Here is a 27,968-nt window from a genome sequence, read left to right on the forward strand (position 1 = left end):
TAGCCTCCCAACCCCCGCCGCCCCCAGACCCCCCCCATCATGGACACAAAAAAGTTGTATCTCTCTCTCAAAGGCTTCACCAGCGCGCGTCTGTCCCACCGACCAAGTACACAAGTTTTTTGCTCTCGCTCGGCAAGATACATGCGCAAGATAATGAAACACCACACAGTATCTACCAAATGCATCCTTTTATTACACTCTTTTATTTAGAGATGTTGATGTACAAATAGGTTTGTGAGGCATGATCAAACTGCTCGATATATAGTCAAGTTCTTCAGAATGTACAAGTTAATACACCGTCGTGGCAACCACCACAAATGCCCCTCCCCCGCCAACCACCCTCCTCCACTACCTGCCAACTCTCAAAGAGCCACACAGAAAATAAAGACCAACAAATAGCAGGGTGGGCAGCGTCCAGTCACAAGTTCTTAAAAACTTTAATGGGATAGTCAATGACAAAAGAAGAAATGGCAGAGAGCTTGCCGAAACAAGCGGGCTGGTCACAACTGAGCCAATCGCAGCTTAGTACAGCCACACAGATTCAACTACAAGCCAATTTCGCACTTCACATTACCGACCCAAAGATTGTTTCCTACAAGCTAAACGGTGCATGAATTTCAATGAACCGCACGTCATGGCAGATGGGGTGCCAGGATTGGTGGCCAAAATGCAGACGTTGACGAGTGAAAAATTAGAAAATACAAGAACGTCATCCTTGGGATGTGTTACAGAAAGTGAAAAATACACAGCTCTAAACATACAGGGGAGGGGAAAATGTATAATGTCCTAGAATGAAAACATGCACAATGAAAAAAGTTTACAATAAAAGAAAATATGGCAGCAAAAAAAAGCTCCCAATCTGTCAACAAAAAAATATTCAACCAGTCAATAACGAATTTTAAGAAATGTAGGCAAAAATGCTTCCTCACTTAGTGAAATGCACTGCCCAACATTGTTGGAACCAGTTGCATTTGCACAACACACTTTCAGCATGCCAATTGCTTATTCTATGGGCACCGTTCTAGATTACAGCATGCAGGTCAATTCCTTTGAAAATGATTACTACCACCCCATGAAAAGTGTGCGACACTCCAAGGGGCAAGGTCACTTACGATGTACCCGAGTGTGAACATTTTCTTTGCCCTGTCCGATGTGAAAACAAGATATGTGTTTAAAAAATTTCCTCAGGAAATGAACAATGGAAAATGACCTTCCCCCCCTTTTTTTTAATGTCTCCGACCAACCAACCAACAATGCAATTTCCAAGTGCGCACAACCACTAAGATGGGACACCCGCTTATCGCCGACGCGCCTGGCAACACTTGGGTCCGAAGTGACTGCTCCAAAAACAAGCCCAGCATCAAAATGACTTGCATCCATCAAGAGTCTCCCCTGGGGCCTTCCCACAACAAGCTAGTCGCCCTCCCCCAATCGTCACACTTTTCACAATTGAAAAAACCTGCCCCACACAACACACACTGCACTCGTGACCGCAACGGAGCTGCAGGCTTCAGCAAACAACAAGACTCATTAGCATCATGCCTTTGATCAGACCAAGCAAAAACACGAATACAAAAAAAAAAAGGGATGAGCCAGATTTCCAATACACAAACGAGCACACCTGGCCCCATCCTCCACAGAGCCGCCGCCATGTCTTTTTTTTCTCACCACAGTTCATGATAAACAGGGTCAACGAATGAAGCAGCTAGTATGGTGGAACCAGAGCCACCAGTAATGTAGCAGCCCCGAGATCCAAGCAACAGCAGCAAAAACATGACAAGCATGGTGTTTTTCCCTCTCATTTCAGTGCCAGAGACTTGCTGCACCACTAGGAACCCCCGGTTACACCCATCTCACCCCCCCTGAAACCGGTGGCAGTGGTCGCTCCACACCTCACCTCTCACCACAAAAAGATGTCACGTGGTTGAGAAAGGGGGCTGAAAGGGGAGGGGACGTGTCCATCTTCCATGGAAGCGCACGTGAGAGGAAGGAAGCCGAGGACGGGGGGAGTAGCCAAGGGAGGTAGCCATGATCCGGTGCGTGTCTACTTTCGCGCGGGCGGAATCTGCTGCATGGGCGCGTATCCACCACCGGCGGCGTACGTCTGCTGCTGCTGGTAGTACTGGTTCCACTGCTGTTGGTGCTGCTGTTGCTGCTGCTGCTGGTTTTGGTAGTACTGATTCCACTGCTGCTGGTACTGCTGGTACTGCTGCGGGGTAGCCTGGCCGTAGGCCGCGGCCGGCTGCTGCTGGGGTGCCGGCGCGGCCTGTCCGTACGCCGCCGCAGCCGGTGGAACGGCCGGCTGCCCGTAGGCCCCGGCGGGTGGGGGCGCCTGCTGGCCGTACGGTGGCTGCGGCTGGGGCTGCGGCTGCGGTGGCTGCCCGTAGCCTGCGCAGGTAACCCCGAAAAGCACTCGCACTGAAGGGAGCAGTCGGGAAGACAGGGGGGGAGGAGAACCAGCACCAGCGCATTCACCACGGCTGACGTCTGGGCTGTGGTGGCAGGGGCCAGCCTGCGTGGCACAAACACAGCCCCCGATGTGGCGATACACACCGCAAGTGGGGGAGAGGGGGGAGGGCCAGGCACTTCACCAAGCACAGCATGCCTGGCCGCAAGCTATCTCTCTACCATCTTCCGAGACCAGGCAGTTGCGGCACGCAAGAAACGTGCGACGAATAAGCATGCGCAACACAACACGTGTCACGAGCCTTCATTTTCTTCCTTCTTATGACACAGCTGAACTGATCTCTAACATTTAATCCTTTCTGCAATATTCTTGCTGAACGTGTACTTTTGGATTTTTTGTACTTTGAGCAGGGGGTACTTACGAGTACCAAATATTGCAAACAGAATGGGCTAGTGCCTCCAAAAGAGTACTTTCGCAAGCAGGGCAGATAGCGTGCGCAATCTTTATGATAATGCATTGACAAGTTCTCTATGCTCATGCAGACTTGGAACAATGTAATTGCCCCCCCCCCCCCCCCCCCAGTACAGTATTCTATTATGAAAGCAGCAAGCTGCTTTCATTAGAAAACCAGCAAGCTGTATAAGGTGTGTTTGCCCAGTAGCACTGCGCAGTAAGGCTGCAAAGCCGTTGCAGGTTAGTCCAAATGCCTGTATCATCAGGTTAGCAGGAGCTTAAAAGGGTCAGTTTTTCTTTCTCTCTTTTTTAAGAGAAAGGTTAATGACATTGTTCCTTTTGAAACGCCTAGCAAAGACATGCATGTTCCTAACATGCCTCGTTCTCTGCTTTGAGGAGAAAGGTTGTTCCTTTTGAGCAGTTATGCCTTCCACCAACACCTAGCAAAGACATGCATGTTTCTGACATGCCTCATGCAACCAGGAAGCCCATCAGAGAGAAAGGAGTCATGTCTGTACCTTGCTGGCCGTATGAAGGGTACTGCTGGTTGTAACCGCCGCCATAGCCGCCATAGGACTGGAAGGAAAAAAAAGAAGAGCAGAGTTTTAACCTTGTAGCCGGCTGCACCAGCACAGAGTTGCATAAAAATAATTCCTAGAGGATACATTTCATCCCAGGAGAGGACACAGTGGATGACGGCTGTGTGAATAAAGTTCTCCATTGGCACTCGCAATCCTCGCGTTGCAAGAATCCCGCACACCATCACCATTTTGCACGAGTAAAATGTAATGCAGTAAGATAGTCTGAAGCCCCAATCATCTTAGGCAAATCCCGGTACCACACATTGTTCCCATTGTAGTTCGCAGCGCTAAAGTTCTTTCTCGCAATTTGTCTAGGGAACTCAAGTCAACAAAAGTTCCAAGCTCACCTGCTGCTGGGGTGGCATGTGGCCCTGCGGGGGTGCGTGGGGGAGTGGCGGTCCGCTCCGGCCGCCCCCGTAGCCTCGAGGTGCTGGGGGCCCGCCCCATCCTCCTCCGCCTCCCCCCCTCGGGGGTGGGGGACCACCACCTCTCCTCATCATGTCTCCGCCCCCTCGCATCGAGGGCCCGGGGGGTGGTGGTGGAGGGCCGCCACGGCTGCCCATGGGAGGGCCCGGCGGTCCCCCTGGGGGCCCGCCTCGGTAGCCGCCTCCTCCTCGGAAGCCTCCACCGCCACGATATGGTGGGGGTCCCGGTGGTGCACCATAGCCTGCAGCAAAAAGATTGTGCAGCTTGAAGTCTCTAAACTGCATAGTGGGTTGCGAAGGACGCCACAGTGGAAGACTAGCAAGTTAACTGAGACCACCTCAAGTTCTGCGACACGCAACTAAATCTAAGCAGACACGACTTCTTGCACATCGCCTCCATCGAAATGTGCCCACTGCAGTAGAATGCCACAGCTATAAACAGAACAAACAAAAAACGTATAGGCAACCACTAACAGCATCCTTTCATCTTAATTTAGAGTACTGACACATACGTAAAGAATGGTCAAAACACACGCTTCTGGCGTGTAGGACGACACTTAGCAGCTACAAAAGTGTCAATGTGAGGGTGAGAAGGCCGCCGACGCCTTGTCAGATAAGCGCAGAAACGCGAGCAACATAGAGTCTGGCTCCACAAACATGAACACAATGTCACGGCCATAACACTTCCATTGTGCACTGACAAATGACAATTTTTCTAATGGTGCGAGCGCCTAGCCGATTACGCCAGCATTGCTGGGACGATGTTTCTGCTGGGCAGCAGCAGTTGCCGGGAGCGCTGCATCATGCAGACATGTTATTCCCATCTTTCATTCGAACGTTTGAGGAGGTCAAACGCAATGCTTAAAATCGCTGTTGCTGTCCATGATTTGCCACTTGCCCATGGTGGGAACTTCGAAAAATATATTAAGTTAATGCCAATGTCTGTACAATATATAAGGTGCCTCGGGAGAATACATTAATTTTTTCACGCTTGAAAACAGCTAAACAATGACAATGAGACTCATTCAACTCACCTCGACCAGGTGGTGGTGGTCCCCCACGGAAGCCAGGACCGCCAGGCGGTCCTCCTCGCTGGAACGGTCTCCGTCGGTCAAACCCACCTGCAGCAACATGCGTCACAACAGCACACTTTACTGTGTCCTAGGTGCCAGTGCTATGGCCCTACGTGGCCTGGACACATCCGCGTAATGTGAGGGCTGTGCGGTGGCCCTGGGCCCTTGAAGGGGCTAAACTCGCTCGCTTAAGGGGGGACGCGGCTTTCGTATCGCGAAAAATGACCAAAAAATCAATTTTTTGAAAAGCATATATTCCGTTTCTATAACTCTTTTTTTATCTGATTCCGAAATATGAACGCTGAAAACCGCGTAGAAGTGCTCAAAAAAATTTTTGTATCAGCCAACGTCGCAAAAAAATTCAGCGGAAATCGCGAAAAAACGGCGTTTTTCGAGCCGCGATATCTCCGCAACGGCGCAACCGAGCGCCGCCATTTTGCCCTTGTTGGAAAGCGCATTTCTCCGTCTTTAAATTTGCCGCTCTGCCATCTCCTCCATTCAAAAGCAAGCGCACAAAAAGCAAATGATTCAAGGCCGTTCCGAGGCCTCCGATTGGCCACGGCCGTCACGTGGCCAATTGGAGCTTCGCCATATGTCTCGTTGGCGCTGCGCGTCTTCTGCTACCGCGCCGCCAGGCCTACCGCGCCTCTCGGCGTGCGGTGTTCGTCTGTATGTGCGGTGTATATATATATAAAAAAGCTTTTCTGAAGAAGCTTTCATCTGATATCGCCCGTGACTCGCGCGTCTGACAATCGCCTCGCCATCTCCGTGAGCACGTACGGAGCGTAGTTTCGGCAGCGGACTCCACAAGTGATAAGCGCCTCTTGGCATCTCAGCTCGTCAGGATCGCCAGTACTTGCGGAATGTAGCTGACTTGTGTTGTGATATGCGCCTCTGGACATATCCTGAGGAGCGTAGTTTCGGAAGCTGGTTTGTGTTGTGATACGCTACTCTAGACATACGGCTCGACGCATTCATCAGTAGCGCTTGCGGGGCGTAGTTTCGGAAGTTGACCATGGGTCGGCGACCGCTGAAGTACAAGACGGCTCATGTTTACGGCACTCGTAAGCGAAAATCGCTGACAGTGAAAAAGACTGCTTCAAGGTCGCCTGGCAGTACTGTGCAGCATAGCAAAGAAGTCACAGACGCTTAGCCGAGGACTCCACACGCGGCCAGGATGCGTACGCGTGCCGATGATGCCATGCAGGAGCCGCCGCCGAGCACTTCACATGCGGCCGGAATGCCTACTTGTGTCGACAATGTTGAGGAGTCGCTCTCTGGCACTTCATTCGTGGGCGAAACATCTCCTGCGAGCAGCACGAGATGTTTGTCACGAGAGTTGAGCTTGTCGTGCCGCGTTCCACATCGTCGGATGCATCCACCGATCGCGCCTCGGATGTTTCTGGTTCTCGTCTCGGCACTTCGCACGATGTTGCTACGCCCATACCTGCCAACCTCAAGACTTTCAAATTCGTAAACTCGCGACCGGGGGGGGGGGGGGGCGTGCACGGGAATTCTGCCGAGGAGTACGACTTCAAACACACTTGGAAGTACTGATAGTATCTAGTACTGACGAGGCTTCGAGCACGCCATCACACTTCGCAGCCTCTACGGCTACAAAACACCGGAGTGCCGGAGTCGCACTGCGCCCGATGCAGTAGCACGTCGCACAAAAAAAAGCGAGGCCCACAAAACAGGTCATACAGTAAAAGTTCGTTAATTTGGATTTCACGGGACCGAAACAAATGTCCGAATTAACCGAATGTCGAATTATCGAGGGTATCAAGAAAACAATAAACAAATGCTTACTACGTCAACACGCTCTTATTTGCAGTATGAATCAGCAAATTCTGTTTCTATTTTGCATAAACGCAATGCGGAAGCTGCAATTCTCGTCATCTCGCGACTGATTAGAGCTCGCAGCGGCGAAGGTTTCGCGACTTCCTTCACATTGCGGCCGCGGCGCGCGTCTTCATCTGAGACGGGCTTTTCACTAGCGCGCGCACATCCCGTTTATTTTTTCGCCAATGTCGCCGGGTCGCCGCCCATCGCGATGTAGACGGTGCGCCTCTTCCTCTTCACAACCGCAATCTCTCTCTCTTCATCCTCGACAGCTTTACACTGAGTAAAAACGAAATTATTGCTTACCGCAACCGCTGTCAACGTGATCATGCACGGCGACCTTCCGGTTCTGAAGGCGCGCGGCCGACGCACGCATAGTCAAACCGAAACTACCGTTTGCTGCAACTGCGGACGAAACCGCTGTCGATATCGACGCGATCATGCATGGCGACTACCGAGTTATGAAGGCACGCGGCCGACGTGCGTACCGAGTCAAAACGAAACTACTGTTTGCCACAACCGCAGCGGACGGAATCGCGGCAGCTATCAAGACGATCATGGTTGGTAACTACGCAGTCATGAAGGCACGCGGCCAACGCGGTGCTATGTGCGGCGGTAAACGCAAGCTAGGCACGAATAGGAACAAATAGGCACGAAGCCTTCCGGCGTTGTTGTCATTCCAGTACTCCGTCGCTTCGTTTCGGTGGACGCTAACGTTGTTTTGGCGCGGTCCATTCATGTTTCGGAGGGTGGCGTGGCTTAGAGCTATGGGCGCGGACCATTCGTGTTCGGAGGGGCGGAAGGGCAACGGGACAGAGGCGCGCGAGGCTGGAGATGCGGAGAAGGATGGAAAACAACGCGCGGCGGCGTGGAATGGCTCAAATTTCTTTTCTTTCTTTTTTCTTTTTTTGTCTTTTCAAGGAGTTCGTATTCCATTCCCTGACGGCACGGACACTGAGTGAAAACTAGAGTGTACTAGTGAAAACGAAACTACTTTTTACCGCAACCGCTGCGGATGAAACCGCGGCCGCTATCAACGCGATCACGGATGGCGACTACGCAGTTTTGAAGGCACGCGGCCAATGCAGTGCTATGCGCGCCGGCAAACGCAAGAATGAAAGCTTTAAAGGCTCAAATAGGCACGAAGCGTCCTGGCGTTGCTGTCATTCCCGTACGATTTGAACTCCGTCGCTTCGTTTCGGTGGACGCTAATGCCGTTATGGTAGAGTACACTCTAGTTATAGCTCGTTTGCGTCGCACATTTGCGGCGCTCCGCGCTCGCCGAGCACCAAGAATTGTCCGAATTAACCGATGTGCGGCCAAATACGTCCGAATTAACGAGAGTTTCATTGCATTAAATAATGCAAACGCCTGCCGGGACCAAAGGACGTGTCCGAATTAACGAGCTTTTACTGTACTCGCGAAAAAAGCCTAGCGTCGCGAAAAAAGCCTAGCGAAGGTGACAGGCAAGACGACTAGCCACAGCCTCCCATACCGAAACTGTGCCTGCCGCATCGACCCAAAATCGCCGTCGTCTCTGGGGGCGCCACTTACGTACAGGTGGACCTCTATGTTGAGAGTAACGACAACCAGTGACTTCCAGCCGTCGTCAGGTACTCCAACAATCCGATGACGAAGGCAACGTCACAGATTGAAAAATCTCCTTACTCTGCAGACAATAAAGATTACGGCGCATACCTCCATCTCTGCGCCCCTACCCACCAGCAACGGTGTGAATTTATTAAAAATTTTAAAAACTATTTCGCGAATATAACCACTTTTCCGTAAAAATTGAGCCGACATTCGTAAAATCGTAAGACGTGTCCAAATTCGTACATTTTACGGAAAATTCGGAAGAGTTGGCAGGTATGCTACGCCGTCCACAAGTACGGGCGGCACCGTTCAGGCACGCCTGGAGCCGCATTTTGTATCGGTCGAAGCATCCCGAGAGGTCGCCGTGAAAGTGCAAGCAAAACTAAGTTCGTTGTCTGCGACCGCGCGGAAAATGGAACTGACAGGTGAAGGTGCTTGCCAGTACGGAAGAAGCGGGGGAGTTTCTTATCGTTCAAATGACAGCCCTGAACGCGCTTCTCGGCAAAGATGAGTGCCAGCAGTGCTCCCAGCCGGGACTTTCAGTTCAGCTGGGAACAAGACCTGGATTAGCAGCGCAAATGATACTGACGTGCGTTTTGCGGCGGTGTCGCGAAGGGGTGGTTGTCACCGCGAAAGGAAGGTCGCAAAATTTTCGATGTAAATATGAGAGCTGTACAGGCTGTTTTCATAATTGACCATTCATAATTGACCAGAAATCGGCGAGACCGATTTCTGGTCAATAATGAATGTCTCACATAGATGGTTGCGTCATAAAACATTTCAAAAACATCTGAAGGCTGAGTTTGAGTTTGAAAGCCTTTTTCTCAAAACGACTTTTCTTGCTTCCTGCTTTGCTTGTTCCACTGATTTCTTTGTGACCACTAGGTCTATTTCAGTTCCGTTTTTTTCCCTGTATTCCTGGATGTACTGTCCAGGGCATGACACTCTTGCTTTTCCAGTTTTACTTTACTACAATTAACGATTCGACTACTTGCTCACAGCCTAAAGGCCTGTGGTATAGTCACCTCCTAAAAAATGAGAACTAAAAAAAAATGTATTGAAAATAAAAAAATCTAAGAGTGTCACGACCTCAACCATTCATCTTAGAAGGCACAGTGCTTTGAACAAGTGTTCTATCGTATTTTATAAGTGACTCAGGCTTGGAACAAGGCCACAAGGAGAAAAATATTGTACATAAAAAAGTTCTAAAGATATCTTTATGAAATTTATACAGTAGTATCATAAAAACATTGCTGATAAGTCTGCCAATTTTCATAAAAATCCACACAGAAATAAGAAAGTTGGTATCGAAAGCCACGTCCCCCCTTAATAAAGTTTTGCCATCCATCCATACGATGTGGCACCACAAGTGAACAGATGTTTCACCAACAGCCATCCCATTCAGCACTTTGTCGGCCACTACTTAAGCCTCACTTCTTCCGCTCCTAAGTAGGTCTCCGATTCATCATGCAGGACGGTCAAAGGTACTAGTATCATCCGCTCAGCCTAGCCATACGCTTCTCGAACATTCCTGTACAGGACAACAAATCAAACGCATTCTTTCTTCTGCAGTTTGCTGGCCAACTCTTCCCAGTTTACATAACCAATACCTGGGAATGCTTGTATTGCCTTCACTGCAATTTTTGTGGCTTCTCAATTTTCAGCAAGACCATCACTCACCAATGCAACCCGTAAGAAGGGCCTTGTCACAGAATCCGTCTATATGAAATCAATCTATCTATATCTCCAAGACAAAGCAGTGGACGACAAAGCTTAAAAAGAGAAATTGTCATCCACCTTACAGTAGACCGAAGCTACAAAGGGCACCTGTAAGACTTGCAGCTTCGGGCTACTCCAAAATTTCTTTTATTTTCATATAACTTCCTCCACATTGCAGACTTAAGCAGAACTCATCTATCTTGCCTATTGATCACAACCCAAGTTGAAGAGGCAAGGCACAACAACCACAGGGCAAAGAATGCAACCGGCCAACATGCGTTCAGCCCCTCCCGCAAAATAGACCCTCGGCTGCCCTCCCCTTTGAGAAAGGAAACGGGACTAACCACGGAAGCCAGGCCTAAAACCTCCACGGTCGCCACCGCCGCCATAGCCACCACCCCGGTGGTTGTTGTCGAAGCCGCCCTGCCGGAAGCGCTGCTGCGGGGGTCCGCAGGCCGCGCGGCCTTCTTCGTTGTACTTCTTCACGAGGGGCTCGGCCTCCTCGCGCGGCAGCTCCGTGAAGATCACCTCGTCAAACAGGCTCCCTTGCTCGGGCATAACGAAGTTGGCTGCACACACATGGCAACACCCAGAAAGCGGGGCACGGGAGACAGTTGTTACCAGACGCATAGACATCGCTATCGGCACAAACGCTACGTCCTGTGTTCCGAACGCCTAAAGTACAGCGGCGTGCCCTCATGCAAGGTAAAGTGCACACAAGTAACCGTCTAACACTGCGCGACAGGCATGCTCAAACTACTCTCTAAAACTGCGAGTACCTCCAAGTGCACACAGACACCCTAAACCCACAGGGGGAGTTCAATTGCAGATTTGGCAACACAGTACACGAATAGACCAACGAGAAATTCGGGCTCCCAAGCTTGAAAAAGCCTCGTACAACCAAACTTTCCCTCCGACTATTCTTCAATGCACACATCTGTTCAAGCTACGGTTCAGTGCGATCCAGAAGCATTCGCACGAGACCGTTTCAAGCTTGGTCACCCAACTCTCAGGTATGCTTAGCAAACTTATGTCCAACCTCGTTATAACCAAGTCACATCAGACACGAAAACACCTTCGTTACTTCCAATTACATGCTGATAACTACAAACTTGGTTCATTACAGTATCCTACATTCATTACACGTTGATATCAGCCACAAACACTCCAGATTTACTTCGTTATATCGAGGTTAGGTTCAACTGTTGCGGGGGGAGGTGGGTACAATGCTGCTGTTGCCTCGGGGAGCAGCTGCCCTACCGGGTGAGAGAGAGAGTAGACGCGAGTAAACGAACAGTGTGCACCTTTCATCTCAAGGACGGCAATGTCCGGCACGTCCTTCCCTTCCTCCTTCTCTCGCTTTTGACACCGCCTGAGGAACTCTTCATCTGTGGGCACTATCACTACGGCTCGACGCTTGAAGCCCTCGAAGGGGCGCATTTTGCGCCGCTGCGCCGTCGGGTACACATTGGTCTGAAACGAGGCACCACGCAAAAAAAAAAAAAAAAAAAAAGCCAACACACCCCGGGGTCAGCCATCATCCAGCCGTGGGAGAGTCTGGGGCACGTGCACACAGGCGCGCAACACACTCGCACGAGACGGGCGAGTGAATGCGGCAAACGCGATTGCCGACCGGAGTGGCGGCGGACACACTCCCAACTCACCTGGTCGAGGATGTAGTTGCGTGGCGTCTTGGAGGCCATCTCGAGCAGCTTGTTGAGACACTTGGTGGACTTGTCGATGAGGACGTCCCAGCGGCCAGAGTAGTTGCGTTTTCGCGGCAAGCCCATCACCTACGACAGTCACAATCCTTCCTTACTAGGCACAACACCTGCCAAACACTATTACAGTGGAATCCTGTTACGATCTTCACGGGAACCGGAAAATAAAGCGTAACATCAGAAAATCGCATCATCCAAAAATGCTTTGCCCTTATGAACATTGGCCAGAAAAAGAAAAAAATTTGCGTAGAATCTCTTTAGGGAGTTACCTGAATGATGTGTAAGCATTTCGTAGTAACGACGTGGTGTTGAGTGCTCACACTTAACACTGCTGGTAATCCTAGCAGTGCTCGGCGGCTGCGGTCATCTGGGTGCCATTACGGTAAATGAGACAGTGCTGCGGCAACACAAACTACTGCAGAATACGTGAACTGCTGAGGCAAGCAAACTACTGCCAGTGGTGGCACCAGGTGCGCTGACGACGTTCCGATCCAAAGCCATGGCTGTTCCACAGTTCTGGCTTACACGGGTGGGACTGGCCAAAGTCATTTTGCAGCAATTTTTGAAACAAGTAAAACTGCGTTGTGGAGCCGTTTGGAGCAGACAAAATTGCTATTTGGGGCAGGCCAATCTGAATTTTGGTGGAATAACGTAATATGGCAGCGCACTTCGAAACCACAACGAAACAAAAGAATAAACCAACACAAAGCGTGTAGTGGAAGCACACTTTGTATCTACAGCGTACTAGAACATGGAAAAGTGGTTCAAGCGGCGGCACGGCGCATGTTTTCCTCTAAAGTCAAAAACATTGGAACTACAATCGAGCTGTATATCCCCGCGCCAACGCTCAAGACGAAAGTGGAAAATGTTATCAAGTTATGCGGTCCAATCGCTGTATGTCAAAATGGCTCAGGCCTCGCCCGTATGGGCATAAAAACAGAGTAGAATATTTTTACGGTATACTGGCCCTGGGGACAGATGCCCGCCCGCTGAACCCGCTGCGGCTCCCTAATATCTAGTCCACTCCACCAGTGCCCTCGGCCTAATTTTCGGTGCTTTGAGCCTCAGCTAGGGAGCGCCGTGCCGCTCGACCCACTCAACCGTGTTCTAGTACATTCGACATAAAGCCGCCCTGGCCATTCCGACAGCGGTGGCGCTGTCTGCGGAATGTGACCGGCCGCACTCTTTTTCGGAGAACGAATCGGCTCGCTGTTTGCAGCCACTGCCAGACCACAATTGCCGAAGCCGGTCTCTGGTGCAGCGTGGCACCATTTCAGTCAATTTTGCTTGTTTCGCGCAGGAATCTGCGTTTGTACAAAATGGTGCAATTGGTGCAGGACTATTCTTGCTGTTATTTCCATAAATGCATTGTTTTCTGATATACTCCTGCAATACAGGATGAACACTATTTGTAAAGAAACCAAAAGAAACTAGCGACAAAAGCAGATTCATTTCTGCTGTCGGGAAAAGCCAAGCCCGCATCCGCTCACCTTCATCTTGTCAATGATGTTGTTGGTGCCGAGGATGTTGTACTTGCGCTCCGGGAACTTGCTCGTGTACTCATTGGCCCACGTCGTCTTGCCACAGCCAGGCAAGCCACACATCATGATCATCTGCAAACGACGGTTGGTTTAACGAGGAGTTCAGTCGTAAACGAAACATTTTATTCAAATTAGCACTCTAGTGATGGCACTGAAAATTTGCAGATAGTACAGTCAAACCTCGATACATCTAGGTTGTACTTGCAGCGAAAAACTTATTCGTTATATCGAGGTTTCGTTAATTCAATAGAACTAAGATGGGGAAGTGAAAATACTTTGTTACATCACGAATTTCGTTAAATCGAGGTTGGTTATATTGAGGATTGGCTGTATTGCAATTCGGTTATACTGAATATGAGTTCTGCTTTAATTTACTACCTCATTTCGTTTGATACATGTTTACTTTTCTGGAAAATTTTTGTAAGTATCAACTTGCTCAGATTGAGCCAAACAGGGTATCAATGGCTGCTGCACAATTTAAACAAATCTAATAAGATCAACCTAATTGCTCTGTCTAGCTTTGTGGGGTCTCAAACGTGCTCTTGGGACAATAGGACGACAACTGAGTAGTGCAAACAAATAGCAAGGGCGTTTATTGCACCTTTCCTACACCAATGCCAGCTAGCCGAATCACAACCAACAGAACATGCCGATGGGCACCAGGCAAATCAAGGATGTCCGACTCGGCGCAACCAGATAGCGTGCAAATATGTTTGCTCGCTGGATTAACCTACATAGCACTGTGCCACACACAAAGGCAACAGCAGTGGTGTGTGAACCTACCTCGCACTCGGACTTCTTCTGTGGTCCAACTGTTCCACGTATCCTTTCATCCAGTGGTACACAGGCGATGAATGTGTAGCTAGTGTCGGGTGGCTTGAACCAGGGCTCCTCCTGGAACACACATTCCAAACAACACTTTGCAGGCACAATTTGAAACATACAGTTGCACACTGTTTCTTATATACTTGTTTAGGCATATGCACCAACATCGGCAAAAAGCAATCGTGATCAGGTCGCCTATGCCAAAAAGTGCTTTCATTATGTACGGCGTAATAAGAGTCTGCACAAATAGGATCAGGTCTACGTGAAAAAAACACGCGCTTTGGTTCCAATGGCCCAGCAAAAGTTATCCCATCCCATTTTAATGACATCTGCATTCCCATGCTAATGCAGAATGTGCTGTTTCAAGTTTCTCTTGCTGAGCATTTGACATTATTTACTGCCAGAAAACATATCTACATCTGCGAGCGAACGAACATTCACTTCGGTGTAACCAATGTCTCAAGTCCTGCCTTTCACGTTTCATTATAGCAGTTGGAACACTTAACAAAATGAACTGTCAACCAAATTTTTAGATTTGCTGCGTTGCTTCAGACAATTTGTTAACACATATCAACATTTAAGAGCCTTTTCTTTTTTTTTAACGCATAATCCGGGCCAGAATTTCTTAGGTGGGAACCACACACAAATAAAAATTGACATTCCCATCTGCCCCTCCTCCAAGGCACACTTACCAGCTGCCCAAAGTTGCACTGAAAGGCACAGTTCTTGGCCAGGACGTGGGGGAACAGCGCTCGGCCCTTGAGCGTCTCCTTGGAGACCTCAAAGGCGGTGCCGAGGTCCCGGCCGTTTTTGGCAAACGACAACCGCACGGGGTCACTGTCCATATCCTATTGAGGCAAGAAAAACAACATCAGAAGAGGAACTTTGGCAAAAAGCATCGCTAAAAATGTTTGGAATCTGCTCCCAGGTGGTCACCTGGAAGTAGAACATCGCTGCATTTTGCCAATCGCTTCAGCTCAATCAGCCGTTTGCTAGGCTGTTACTCATTGCCCGACCCGATGTAGTAGCATAGCAGCCGATCAAGGCTGCCAAAGCAAGTGCCAAAACATCACGATGTTCTGCTCTCACGAAACCACCTCCTGTGTCGTGACTTCCTAACACATACGTATATCACCTGGAAAACAAAACCGAATCTGGTTGGAATACCATGGCAAACTGAAACGCCAACAACATCTGGCCCTCTGCACAGTTATCCACTGAGATGGAATCACAAAAGCCCAATTTGAAAGGCTACCACAAAACAAAACCACACCCCCGACAACAACCGTTATTAGGAGTAAAAAGCTGTATAATACCGTACCTTCCACTTATCACTCACACCTTTGACAAGCAATTTATTCTTTGCAAAACTTGACACACCGTTCACAAAATCATAAAAAGAGCTGTAATTCGTACACTTCACAGAGAATTCGGCCACACGTGTTAATGCTTCTCTGCAAGGACTTCCGATGCTCAGCAAGGAAGAAAATCTACTCACTGCCATAGCCAGAATGACGTCCCCTTCCGCAAAGGGTTCCCCATAGTCCTTGAACTTGCAGTCCACCGAGATTTTACCTGTACCGCCGTAGCCGTACGACAGCGGTTCCTCGCCTGCGGGGAAGGAGAGGTGTTCTCTTTACACACCTGCGTAAATACTACCATGGACACGATGTAGCATACTGTGCCAACTGAAGGCGTAACGTGCACGCATACAGCCCATGTAAATCCATTTTTATAACAGGGCATGCAATGAATTTCTAACCAGGTCCCATCTGGTTTCAATACCCAGACCAGCCAGCTTCCCAATACGTCATCCAATACATTGTGTTGTCTTTAGCACGAGTGTACCAACTAGGAGAGGCCAAGCTAAATGCAATGTCACGAGGAATTGACTTTCCGAGTCATTTAGTACATTGCCTTACACACACGCTTTCTTTTTTTGGCTTACACCCTCAAACAGCATCCCTAGCCTTATAATCAAGTACACAAGTTAAAAAACTTCTTGGGTACAAACTTTGATTTCTTCTAGAACATCTCATGTGAACAATGACTAAAGGCACAGTGCTCTGATATGCTGCAATGTAAAATCAACATTGCTGCTGCGCCTTTGACAAGACATTTTTGCTTCAACACTGCAGCATTAAAAAAATGAAAATTTAATACAAATTTTTGCTGGCACCCAAGCCTCTAGCCTTCCCATCCTGTGCACAACCACATGCAGTGCACCGGGACAATGCTGAAAGAAGTTACACGGCACTACTGGTTACGCATGCATTGAGATTGTAAAAATCATGTGATGAACTCGTAATTACTGTGCACTGCAAAAGGCAGCCACTTCCCGCTGTTCCAAGCTCATGCCTCATCCGATGACCAACCTATGACCGACCCTCACGTGCACAAGTCACCCCAGCAGCACTGGCAATAGTATTGCAACAGCATCACAGACACTCACCCAGCTGCATAGATGTGTCCTCAACAGAGAAGCCGACTCGAGCGACGTTCGGCGTGGGCTCGTCCGAGGGCAAATGCGAGACATCCAGGTACTTTGTGATCTGTTTGACAACAAAAGCAAAGGCACTGTCGTAACACCATCGCTTTGCACAGAACAGCACATCGCAAGGTGAAATCGTTTAACTTTTTTAGCCAGTGTTTGTTTCATCGGATTATCAAATGTTATGAAGCTGTTGCTCAGCACGAAACACGCCCGTACAACCTTTCGAAATTTTTGCAATGTTGCCGCCAATTTCATAGCGAAGGAGGCATTCATGCTTGTTCAGACTGTGCACGCACTGCAAATGGATATGACTGCAGTGCTTGCACAGGCGCGACTGCATAGCCTGCTAAGCCTGTACGTACATGAGATTGACACCAACTGCCATGATTTCACAAAACTGCAAGCTACAAGTTGTACAATTTCCAAGACGGCACACTTCCAACGGCGGAGGTGAACAGGACTAACTCGCCTTTGTCTCGAAGCAGACCTTGCCCTTGGCGACGCCGTAGGTGGCCCTTGCCCCGGCCCACATGAGGCCGAAGCCAAGCTGGCTCAGGGATTCCGCCTCGTACCGCCCCTTGTCTATGCTCAGGTTCAAGTCTGAGTTGTCTGCATGGAGTAGTCGCACGCCACAGTTGTTAACAATACTCATTTCCTTTGGTTCATGGCTGAAAAAACTCAGCACGCAAACGACATGGGACAAGAAAAACAACGACAGGTGCTCCTTGGACAGAGCACCTGTCCAATTACTAGCGCAGTAGTCCGTTTTACACTGCCTTTTGTTCCCCTAACTACCAGACCGGGGAATACAGCACCATTCTTTAAAATACTAAATTCTTCAGCTGGTTGTGGCTGTTGGGTCAGTGGATACCGATGCAATGGCTCAAAAATGAGGGCAAGGTTTCACAAAGGAACATCCTATAGATCAATACACAATCACATTGCACTGCAGCATACTGCAGCTTTCCAGTTCACTAGTTCGTAGTGCATTGCAGAAGACATTTCAGTGCCCCATGTAAGGAGATCACGCAGCATAATAAAACCGAACCGAAACCATCAAAGGCTGACTGCCAAAAATCAGGCGATAGCTTCCCAGTAATACCTTCCGAGGTTTGCTGCTGTGGACACAGTGCTTAGCTCCACTGGTCAGTGTTACGAGGCGTATGGGTACTGTGACGTGCGGACATGTTCGAATGCACTCAGTAGGTCTTCAGCCTCACCATGTGAAAAGACAACAGACACACTGATGCATTTTCACTGCGGCTACGGTTATACAATCAGATATGCCGTGACCAGCGATTTGTGAAGCACTGCCTGTGCTGCAAAGTGCCTTTGCCTTGGATCCTGCTTTCGCATGCCCCTGGTTCAGCACAGGTGCGTCAAGTTCACCATTGGAAAGCTGTGCGAGGTGTACACGTGACACCAGCTCTACTTTCCCTTACACCACACTAAGTAGGCTCGAGGGGGCTGGAACACGACACTGACATCTCGGCTGGAGTGGCCGGACATTTGCAATCGTAAAAAAGAGAGAACACAGATGGCTGGCTCAGGAACGGAACACTTACACGTATCGAGCGTGACCAACGTCAGGTCGAAGGTGTCCTCCGGAAATTCCTCAACCTTCACTTGCGGAGACCTTGCCCTGCGTCAAGAAACGGCTCTCGCCTCAGTATACGGGAGGAGAAAAAACACCCAGGCAACCATAACCAATTCACGCAAAATAAAGCACTACAGTGAAACCTCGTTACTAATAACACCACATTAACAAACTTTTCGGATTGATGAACTTATTCAATTTCTGAATCATGTTAACGTCTCAGTACCACGAATTCACATGTCAAAATCCAGGGAGCAGTGGTAGGCTAGAACACGCAATGCATGGGATCGGAAAACCCGAGACTGCCCGAGCAGAAAAGCGTAGGAGGCGGACTTTCTCTGTTTTCTGCCGTGGAGGCATTTTATGAGCATTTGCAAGCCCATGCTCTGCCCAGACAAGTGTTGCCTAGCAACGGAGACGTGTCTTTCTGCAGCCCTATCACACAGCCAACATACACAAACGCACCACAGAGAAATGTACGTTACCTCTATGCTCACAGAGGACAGCCTTCCCTATCGGCACGGTGTCATTTACCTGCACGCTTTGGAATAGTTCAGGCGTCCCCCCTTCAATGAGACAGCACGAAAAACAGTGCTTTGGATGGGACACGACCGGGAGCCTCCTCCTGGCCTAAGAGGCTTAGACCACCTCTTGGTCTAAGCCTCTTTTGCACACGCCACGGTAACTACGCGGTGGCGGAATCTATAAAAAATACCAACAACATGGGCTGAGGGCCAACACAGACATTAACCATGCACACAATGGTTAATCTGGGGCTTTCACTGTAAGAAACTTTCAGAATAACAAAACAATTTGCAGCAGTCAACTGAGGCTTGTTATGTCGAGATTTCACTGTATTGTGGTCAAACGAGACTCAAAACAAAAAAATTCAAATTGGCAGATAAAGTGAAGCCTCTGCTCAAATGAGGCAGGCAACATATCCTTTGCTGGGAAACCACTAAAGCGCTGCACAAGAGTTTCTTGACCCCCATATGCAAATTCTATCAATGCTGCCCCTTCCATGTTCGAGTTGCCTGCTTCACATTTAATTTGTTGACAACCGTACACAAAAAGATAATTTCAATCACACTCAAGGAAGTAATCATGGCTACAAACCCCATTGGTCAGAAACGAACAGCACGCATGCAGTGCACAAGAGAGACTGCGGGAGCTCCCTCAATGTTATCAGCTGGGTGCCACAACACAAGATTTCAGATAGCAAAAACTGAGCTTATCACGAGGTTATCACCCATGCAATGTTGGTTCAGCCATCCATACCTGGCGCCTAGGAGCCTACAATGGCCACTAAAGATAAAGGTATGCTTATCCACAGCCCCCTCTCCCCCTCTCCTACCCTGTCCAACAGAATTCATCAGACCCCCCCCCCCCCCCCGTATTCAGTGACAACCCAACTTTCAAAGCATACTGGAACATATTCAGTGACAACCCAACTTTCAAAGCATACTGGAACACTTAGAACACGGTAAGAAAAAATTCCTGCTCTGCAGACAATGGCATTTTGAACAAGTGAGCAAACTATCAATTCAGTATGCATTTTTTTTTTTAATTAGCACTGAGCCCACAGAGACTGAAACAACACGTTCTTAGACTAGCGACTTTGCTGTCACCGATTTTGACTGCTTCAGGTACCTATACTGAATAAACTTGCTCTAAGCAAGTACCCCTCGGGTATATATGACTCCTTGCGCCACCACAAGGCGGTGAACCACCACAATTTCTGGTTCTGAATCTAATTGCACGAGCTTGCACTGCAAGCTCGCCAGGAACGTTGTTACCTGTGTGCGCCGTAGACGCCAACACGACCAGTGGCAAGTTGCACGAAATCTAGCAAAAGTGATCCCCAAAAGTGATCGACCGAGAGTACGAGCTTTATCTGGTGACACTGCAATCTTCATGCAATGCGCGCTAGACTTCTCCATCACGGCCTTAAAAGTGGCAGCCAATGCAACAGCCACTATCTCAAGCTTCAAAATCAGTGGGATGTGTTCTTTCGCAGTGCACTGCTTTCTCTGCACGCCACAGGTTAACGCACACAGAGCTCCAGAGTATGCAAGCAATCCACATGCAAATTGTCACCAGTAAAATTGATCGCGATGCGGCCGTGTCATTTCAAACGGGCAACTGACGAACGAGAGGGCAGCCACGACATGTTTCCGGAGCCAGCAATCACTTCCAGCACGTCGCTGTTTTTTGCCAACCAAAATGGCGGAGCCCATGCACGCGTGCTGTGGCGACATTTTACGGAATTTGAGCGGGCAGGAAATTTATTTGAGCACTTTTTTGGACTGTCAGCGTTACACGAGTAGGTAATACAGGGATTAACGCTCCAGCAAATTTCATTAATGTGGGATTGCAGTTTAGGGACGTTTCGTTGTCGCAAGATGTGGAATGCATTGAATCATATGGGCGTTCACAGGGGATACAAAAATATTTCATTGTCTTGAGCTTTCGTTATTGCAGGGTTCGACTGTATTGCATGCGTGAGATCACAAGCGCACCACTTACCTATTTCTCTGGGGGCTGGGCGACCTCTTCCGTTTCCCTTGCTGAACGGCATTATCTGAGCAAAGTAAGCAAGCAAAGCGATTAGGAACTGGGCAATGCCCGAGGCTAAGGGCTCATGCCAAGCAATTAAATAGTATCTATTGTACAGTCTCAATTCAACCGGCTTGGAGTACATGCACGTTTAAATTATTGGCTGCACGCATTACGAGAAAGAAAAATTTATTCTGTCATTGCTAACGAAGCGCGGCAGGTCGATTGTCTTTGTCAAACATAACAGTGCCTCAAGAGAACTGCTTCGTATTTTATAAGACATATTTGCCGCAAAGAGGACCACACAACAAAGAAGACACTGAGAACAACTGCGGGCAGCCGCCCCATGTCAGATAGGAAAATTTATTGCCACTTTGGCCGAGCAACTATTTTTTTTTAATTTCAGTGCAAGACCCAACCTTACAAGTGTGCATAAAAAATAGACTATAATCTCTTGTGCAAAGGCTTCAGGGATGTGAACTTCCCACCAAGCCTTGAGGACAGCTCCTCATCCACCATTATTTGGCTTCATCAAAATTGGGAGCCTTTGATATGGCCATAGAATTTCGACAGCGCCATGTCACGTTTTTATTACGCCAACTTGCGTGTTTCGGTGCGGCCGATTCAAATTGTGGGGCAGCAGCGAGACCTTTGGTGGCGACATTGCAAGCCAGGGGTTCCAAACTTTCTAAAATGTCGCTCGTGGAACCCCGGGTTTCCGTAGAACCCAGATTGGGAACCCCTGCTCAATGCAACAGTCACATACTGGCAGACAGGGAGCAGTGACATTCCAGACAAATAATCTATCAATCTAACTTGGCTCAACATTTTCTAGGGGTGTGCGAGTAGCAATTTTTAAGACCAAATTGAATACAAATCAAATAGTAACAAAAACGAATCAAATCTCAGATAATATTCTAATAGTTTTCAAATAATTAACAGGCCATGATCACTATGTGCACATTCGAGTATTTTTCAAGTTAGCAAGTTTCTGTAGTGCATTATGAAGCGTTTGTTAAAAGCACAAACAGTGCATTAGGAGCAAGCAAGTACTTTCTTTGCGTGCACAGGGCCCTTTATAGAGTGCGAGTGATCACTGCATAGCATGTAAAATAAGGCTACATAAGCGACAAAGCCTGCTCCACAAAGCAAGTTCTTAAGTTTGATGTCTATACTACGGCCACGGGGGTGATAACTTGCCGTACTTTTTGCTACAATTATAGTATGTTTAATTGGATGCAGACGAAGTTTTGAAATATTCGAAAAGTATTAGGAAAATATTCGCATTTACGAATAGTGACTATTCGATTCGAAGAACGAATCGAATAGGACACTGCTTGATTCATTATTCAAAAGCTACAAAAATGAAAATTAAATTATGGGGTTTTACGTGCCAAAACCAAAATTTGATAAGGCAAGGGGACTCCGGATTAATTTAGACCACCTGGGGTTCTTTAACATGCGCCTAAATCCAAATACACGGGTGATAGTAGAGTTTTAGTTTAGCGTACGCTATGCCATTGCGTACGCTGTAAAATAGCGGGTCATCACTGCGCACACGCAGAACGCTATCCTACCGATAGCGTACGCACGCTATTTCTCAGATTTAGTGTTACCGTCTTTGCGTGGTTTGCGCAGTTTACGTAAAACATGGCGGCGGTCCCCGATGCCCGCTACGAATTGAATTTGGCGTGGCTTTTGTAGATTTCGCTTCGTTCGTAGCAAATGACTGCGTAAACGGCTTTCGCTTAGTCTCACGCCGCTTCGACAACAGTGTATTAATGATAACCTTGTGGAGTTTTCGAGATCACTTTTCGTTTCGAACGACACGAAGCCTAACGAGGGAAACCTTCGAGATATGTCAGCGCCACCTGTCGGTGAAGTCGATAGATAGGCGCAACGATGACATATGGCCCCCGAGATCTGTAATAAAGGTGCGCTGTTTAGCATACGCTGTACTAAAACTGTCTAGTCGCACACCACTAGCCCTAATAGATCTACTTTTCACTGCAGCAAAGGCCCCCAATAGCATTTACAGTTTTCACAGACATGTAGGAAACAAAAAAATAATAAACTGAGGAAATTTGTGTAAAGTACAACTAAGCGTATGTGCTCAGTCAAAGGTACAGTCAATGCTTAGAAAGGCAAGTCCACCTGCAACCTATCTCGTTTTTCATGCTCTTTGTATTCAATATGAACAAGATCCCACTAGCCAACCTTCCTGTATTCCTTCATTCACGACCTTTCGTTTCTCTATCACGAGTACCCTGCATCAGATTACTAAAGGATTCCATCAAAGAGCCCGTAGTAAACAAGTGCTTGTTTCCAAGCTGTTGCTGTGGCATCCTCAAACCCAGCCTGCCGACCAGTCTCGAGGCAGACTGGGCACTAAATGCATGAAGGGATGCCGCAGCCAAGTGTACTGTGTGCTGGTGTTTACAACGCCCCGCTTAAGAGCTCAAGGTCGGGACACCAAGATTCACCGGCAGCTTCAATTTGCTCAGTAACATGCGTAGCTCTTTATCGTGCAGGCGGGCCGAAGCCTCGTCTGACGAAGGGCGGCTTCAGGGGTGCAAGAATCATCACTTGCAGGGAACCGTGAACGAAAAGAAAAGATGGAACAAGAACGTCTGAAGCCACGAGCGTGCAGATTACACAAATCCATGCACTAGCCCATTGTTCACATGGTAGCTAAACAATGGCAGTGCCAGTTGCCCAAGCAATTTCTTGTAGGAAACTATGACTACAGCCACTGTCCATTTAGCCATCTCTGCAGCTAGCACTAGAATAGCCCCTCCCCGCAAGAACAAAACGCAACCGTAAGACTGCTCACCTCTGCCGGCATCGCCTCCGCCCAGCTCCTCCTTGACCTGTTGCTCGCCATTGACTTGCACCGAGGCGGTGTCAGCCGTGGCAGTGTCCGTGTCGATGGGCTCTTGTTTCACCTGGACTGGTGGTGCGTCCCCTTCCTCCTCCATGGCTGGGGCGCCGTCTTCCTCTTCCTCCAACTGCTGTTCCTCTTTCACTTCCTCCTCCTGGAAGCCAGCCGGGTAGGAAGCAAAATGCATTCGTACCTGCCCCAATTCTAATGCACACCCAGTTTCTGTGGGCGCAAATCAACCCCGTCATGCTCGAATCATGATGCAGTGTCAATCAACGTGTCAAATTTATGCAACAAGTTCCAAAGCACTCGACACTCCATTGCAAGAAAGAGAAGGTAAAAGGATGTTGCCTTATGCATTTTCTGGCGAGTTCTCACAATTGCTGAGCAATTAAATAGTATCTATTGTACATTCTCGACTCACCGGTTAGAAGTACATGCACGGGTTAATTATTGGCTGCACGCATCACGAGAAAGGAAAATTAGTTCTGTCATTGCTGACGAAGTGTGGCAGGTCAATTGTTTTGTCAAACATAACGGTGCCTCAAGAGAACTGCTTCTCGGTATTGTTGGTATACTTGCCCCAAAGAGGACACACAAAAAAGGATGACACATTCAGAACTATGGGCAGCCGCCCCATGTCGTCGGGCAGCACTCCAGAAAGTTGCAAGTGCCGACAGATGTTCTCGTCAATCTGCCTCCCCTTTTTTGTGTGTGTCCTCCTGGTGCCAAATGTTGTCTTTGTCAGTAGCAACAAGCAGCACATTGAAGTGAAATGGAAAGACATGCAGGGGGTCCCATTGACCCTGCTGGGTCTTGAACCGTCCCGCACTGGATTGAAGCAAGCCTGGCCCAGCCTTACCTGCTTGGACGAGTCGTCGTCTTGATTGCACCCGTCGTCACCGCTGCCACCCTGGTTGGTGGCCGAACTCTGCGACTCGTCCCCTTCGTCAGTGCTCGTTATGGTGGCACCTGGTCCTGAGAAGACACGCAATATTGAAGCGAAGCTACTCTGCGCAGCTATACAGAGCCCCAGAAACACTCACATTAGGCAACTACTTCAAATTACAGATGCACAGCAACACAGTCGACAACTGCGGGAATCAGTTTGAAAGCTCCCCCCCCCCTCCCCATTGCAATAAAATTTAACTTACACTAAACGGGTTATAAGCGTATAGCATATACTATTTGAAGCAACCCTGGCAAAACTGCAGTGCTGGTTTTTGTCCAATTTCCTCATTAACAGCCTTTAAATGCACCTGGTAATGGTTAGCAAATACGGTGCATCTCTCAGACCATGGACACCACCTAATCTCGGAGGTCGGTGGTTCCCAACAGTTCACGTTCCCAATCTTAGAATTAAATATACTAGTTGCAGTTCTCGAAAAGCAAGCATTATGGGCCAGCCACACGACTGCAGTTGCAAAACTACTGAACCAATCAGATGCGCAGGAACAGGACCTCTATATATGCTGATGCTACCAAGAGAAGGGCAGCGCACTCGAGGACGGCAGAAAACTAGGTGGGGTGATGAAGTTAGGCAATTTGCAGGCGCAAGTACACAGCATTAGCAGTGGCGATGCAGTGACGGTACCGGATGCTATAATGGCCCCAATTGTTCACTGCATCATTATTTACTAGTCCATTCTAGCATGGTACATGATAATGGTGCCCAGCAACTGCCAAATAAGACGCCGAGCAGACAATGCAGTGCGGGTGAACATTTATAAGGGCCTTCGCCCTTACTACTGGCTACACTGCCGAGAAAGCGAACAATGAAGCGAAGCCCCTCTGTTGCATTCATATAACCGCAGCTCATGGTTATTGCATCAATCCACCAAGTGTGGAGGATCTATTCACCAGATGGCAAGATGATGCCAAGCAGACGACGCATCTCGAAGGGCTTCCTATTGGCTAACGAGTCCTGCAGCTTCCACAGTGCTGCAAAAAACTACTGAGATGGAGTATAGTGCGCCAGCAAAGTGACAACAGCACAGTGGAGCGTGCCCTTCAACAGTGCTGCACTTAACACGCCTTCGCCCGAGGAGGGTGGCGATTCCTGGTTGGTTTGCCCTTAAATGTGCTAGCTGAATACATCCTCTTCGCGCCGAAGCGTTCGATGTTTGCTCCTGAATGCCCCCGTTCGTTGAAGCTATACCGCTAGAAATTTGTCTTCACGGTTCGGGTTAAGTCTGATCGCTGCTGTACATGCGGTAGGACAAACACCTGCAGTGGTAAGCCAGAAGCAGGACGGCACTCATCGCCGAATATAAAGCATCCTTTAAAGGAAATTTCATAAACCACGACTGCCTGGCGCCTCAGTATCTAATGGGGAGAAATCACGTGCCCCGCGGTGCTTGCTTGGAAGCGTTCCTGGCGCCCTACCAAAGACTGCAACGGGCAGGTCAACAGGCTCTGTCTTCATTACGTAATCAAAACTATTTTTTTTTTCTAAAAACAAAGAAAGGAAAACGCGAGTTCTATCGCCGACCTCACTGTGAAGAGAATCCGCTCGGTTCAACGCCACAGGCGCGTTGCGTTAGAACTCCGAAAGTAGAGTGCCCGTGACAAAAGATGTCTGGGGACATTTGCTACAGCCGCGAACCCTTGCCGTGTACGACGCCGTCTCCAGGAGGCAGAGACGAAACTTTCCTCGCCGACCGTCGTGTTCCAGAGCGGTCGAAAAATGGCGGAAAGCGAGGTCGGCTTCGCACCCGGCGCAGCTGCAAAAGGCCTCCTCCGCGTTCTACGGTATCACGCCGGGCCACATCGCAACTCATTCATCGCATTCGAACGCCAAGAGTCCGCGGCAACTTATCTTTCGCAATTACTCGAGTTCGACGGCACAATTCCAGCGCAGAGCTTTAAAAAAAGAAACTCATAATGATCGATCACGAGCCGGCGTTAAAAAAAAAAAAAAGTATAAAACAAGCCGACACCTAGAATCGAACTCCCCCGACCAGCTCACCGTTGGCAATGAGAGCTTGGGCAACGTTTGCGGCAACCCACAGTATCTATTGTAGCGGGCAGAAATCCGAGGTGATTTAAATACACAACGCTAGCTACAAAGTAAGCTAGCAACACGTCCACGCAAACGTGATTCTAAGGGCTTCCGGCACCGGCGAACAGCCATGCACAATCAATCCCTACGAGGAGCGCTCTAATAAAAAAATAAAAAAAAGCGATAGCTCATACAACCTACTCACGGCCAACGGTCTCCCGGAGTTTCTATCAACTAAAAACGCCGATGGGGAACACAATGGAGAGACTGCGGCACCTAGGAAACGTAAAAGCTACTCTGAACACCAAGCGGATGACCACGACGCTGACGCTGCCTAGCCACAATCCAACCGGTAGTCAGCAAACCCCAAGAGCGCACGCGCGCGCGAGCGCTCGGTTTGCCCACTTTGGAACACGTTCGACGCAGTAACTCACGACGAAGCGAACAATATCATCGCGCAAAGCCACAATAACAACAAAACCGTCGAGTTAGGAAAGCCCCTACACTGAAGAGCGAAATAGTGTCGAATTTCAAATCGGCGGCGATGGGCACTCGCTGTGCCAGAAACCGGCGTGCGTGGAAGCGAAGTGTGACGGCAAAGCCAACTTGTAAGCTCGCTTTGTCAATAGCAGCTGCAAGCAACACTGGTTTCAAACCCCACAAAATTTATCCCGCGCGCTCGTGGAACACAAACAAGAGCATCCGTCGCGAAGAAACGTTCGAAACACGCCAGATATACGGGTAACGAAGTACCCCACCTGAGTGCTCGAAAGCCCTAGGCTGCTACAACCACTCGACGGTGAGCTCTAAGCCTAACGAATAGTCCCCCCCGAAGCCGGTGCCGTTTCACTATGAATGGACGAAGTACAAGGCGACTGCGACCTCCCAATCTAAGTTCACCGGGGCGTTCTTGACGCCCTACTCACCAGAGTTCTCTCCGGACTCGCTTGAATCGATGGCATCCTGCAGGCGTTTAACAAGCACCGCTTTGTTGCCCTTTGTATCTAGGCCTCGCGCTTGGAGCTCTGCCTTCAGCTCGACCACCTTGAGTTTGCCGATGTCCACATCACTCATCGTCGGCGCTCACGGGTCCACGATGGGCACCACGAGAGGAATAGCACTTCGGCGACGCTCCACGAGGAAGGGCCGTTTTTTGTGTCGCGTAGCGGTTTTGTTTACGAATGTCGCCTCCCGGGACACACACACGTCTTTTTCAGAAAAAGAAAATGGCGGCCAGCAAGGGACCTCGTGATTGCGCC

At 49.0% G+C, this 27,968-nt stretch overlaps 1 protein-coding gene across 3 annotated transcripts; it reads right to left on the minus strand.

Moving 5' to 3' along the window:
• Positions 1 to 173: 173 nt before the first annotated feature.
• On the minus strand, positions 174 to 27,952 carry LOC119463382 (heterogeneous nuclear ribonucleoprotein U-like protein 1). 3 transcript variants are annotated; one of them, XM_037724218.2, is made up of 18 exons: positions 27,636 to 27,952; positions 24,571 to 24,686; positions 23,661 to 23,862; positions 20,798 to 20,852; positions 18,240 to 18,316; positions 17,144 to 17,283; positions 16,633 to 16,732; positions 15,679 to 15,791; positions 14,873 to 15,028; positions 14,139 to 14,249; positions 13,305 to 13,427; positions 11,758 to 11,886; positions 11,398 to 11,566; positions 10,438 to 10,662; positions 4,901 to 4,987; positions 3,789 to 4,108; positions 3,379 to 3,436; positions 174 to 2,388 (listed from the first exon to the last, which is right to left on the minus strand). In XM_037724218.2, exons 1-18 carry the CDS (start codon positions 27,781 to 27,783, stop codon positions 2,045 to 2,047), a joined length of 2,673 nt encoding a protein of 890 aa, XP_037580146.1. In that variant the 5' UTR covers positions 27,784 to 27,952; the 3' UTR covers positions 174 to 2,044. The 3 variants fall into 3 exon arrangements, with proteins under 3 accessions (XP_037580146.1, XP_049511964.1, XP_049511963.1); XM_049656007.1 differs by lacking the exon at positions 27,636 to 27,952 and adding an exon at positions 26,915 to 27,048; XM_049656006.1 differs by having other exon boundaries at positions 2,327 to 2,512; positions 23,661 to 23,864; positions 24,570 to 24,686.
• Positions 27,953 to 27,968: the final 16 nt, after the last annotated feature.

This window comes from Dermacentor silvarum, chromosome 9, assembly GCF_013339745.2.
Source record: "Dermacentor silvarum isolate Dsil-2018 chromosome 9, BIME_Dsil_1.4, whole genome shotgun sequence".
NCBI lineage: Eukaryota > Metazoa > Arthropoda > Arachnida > Ixodida > Ixodidae > Dermacentor > Dermacentor silvarum.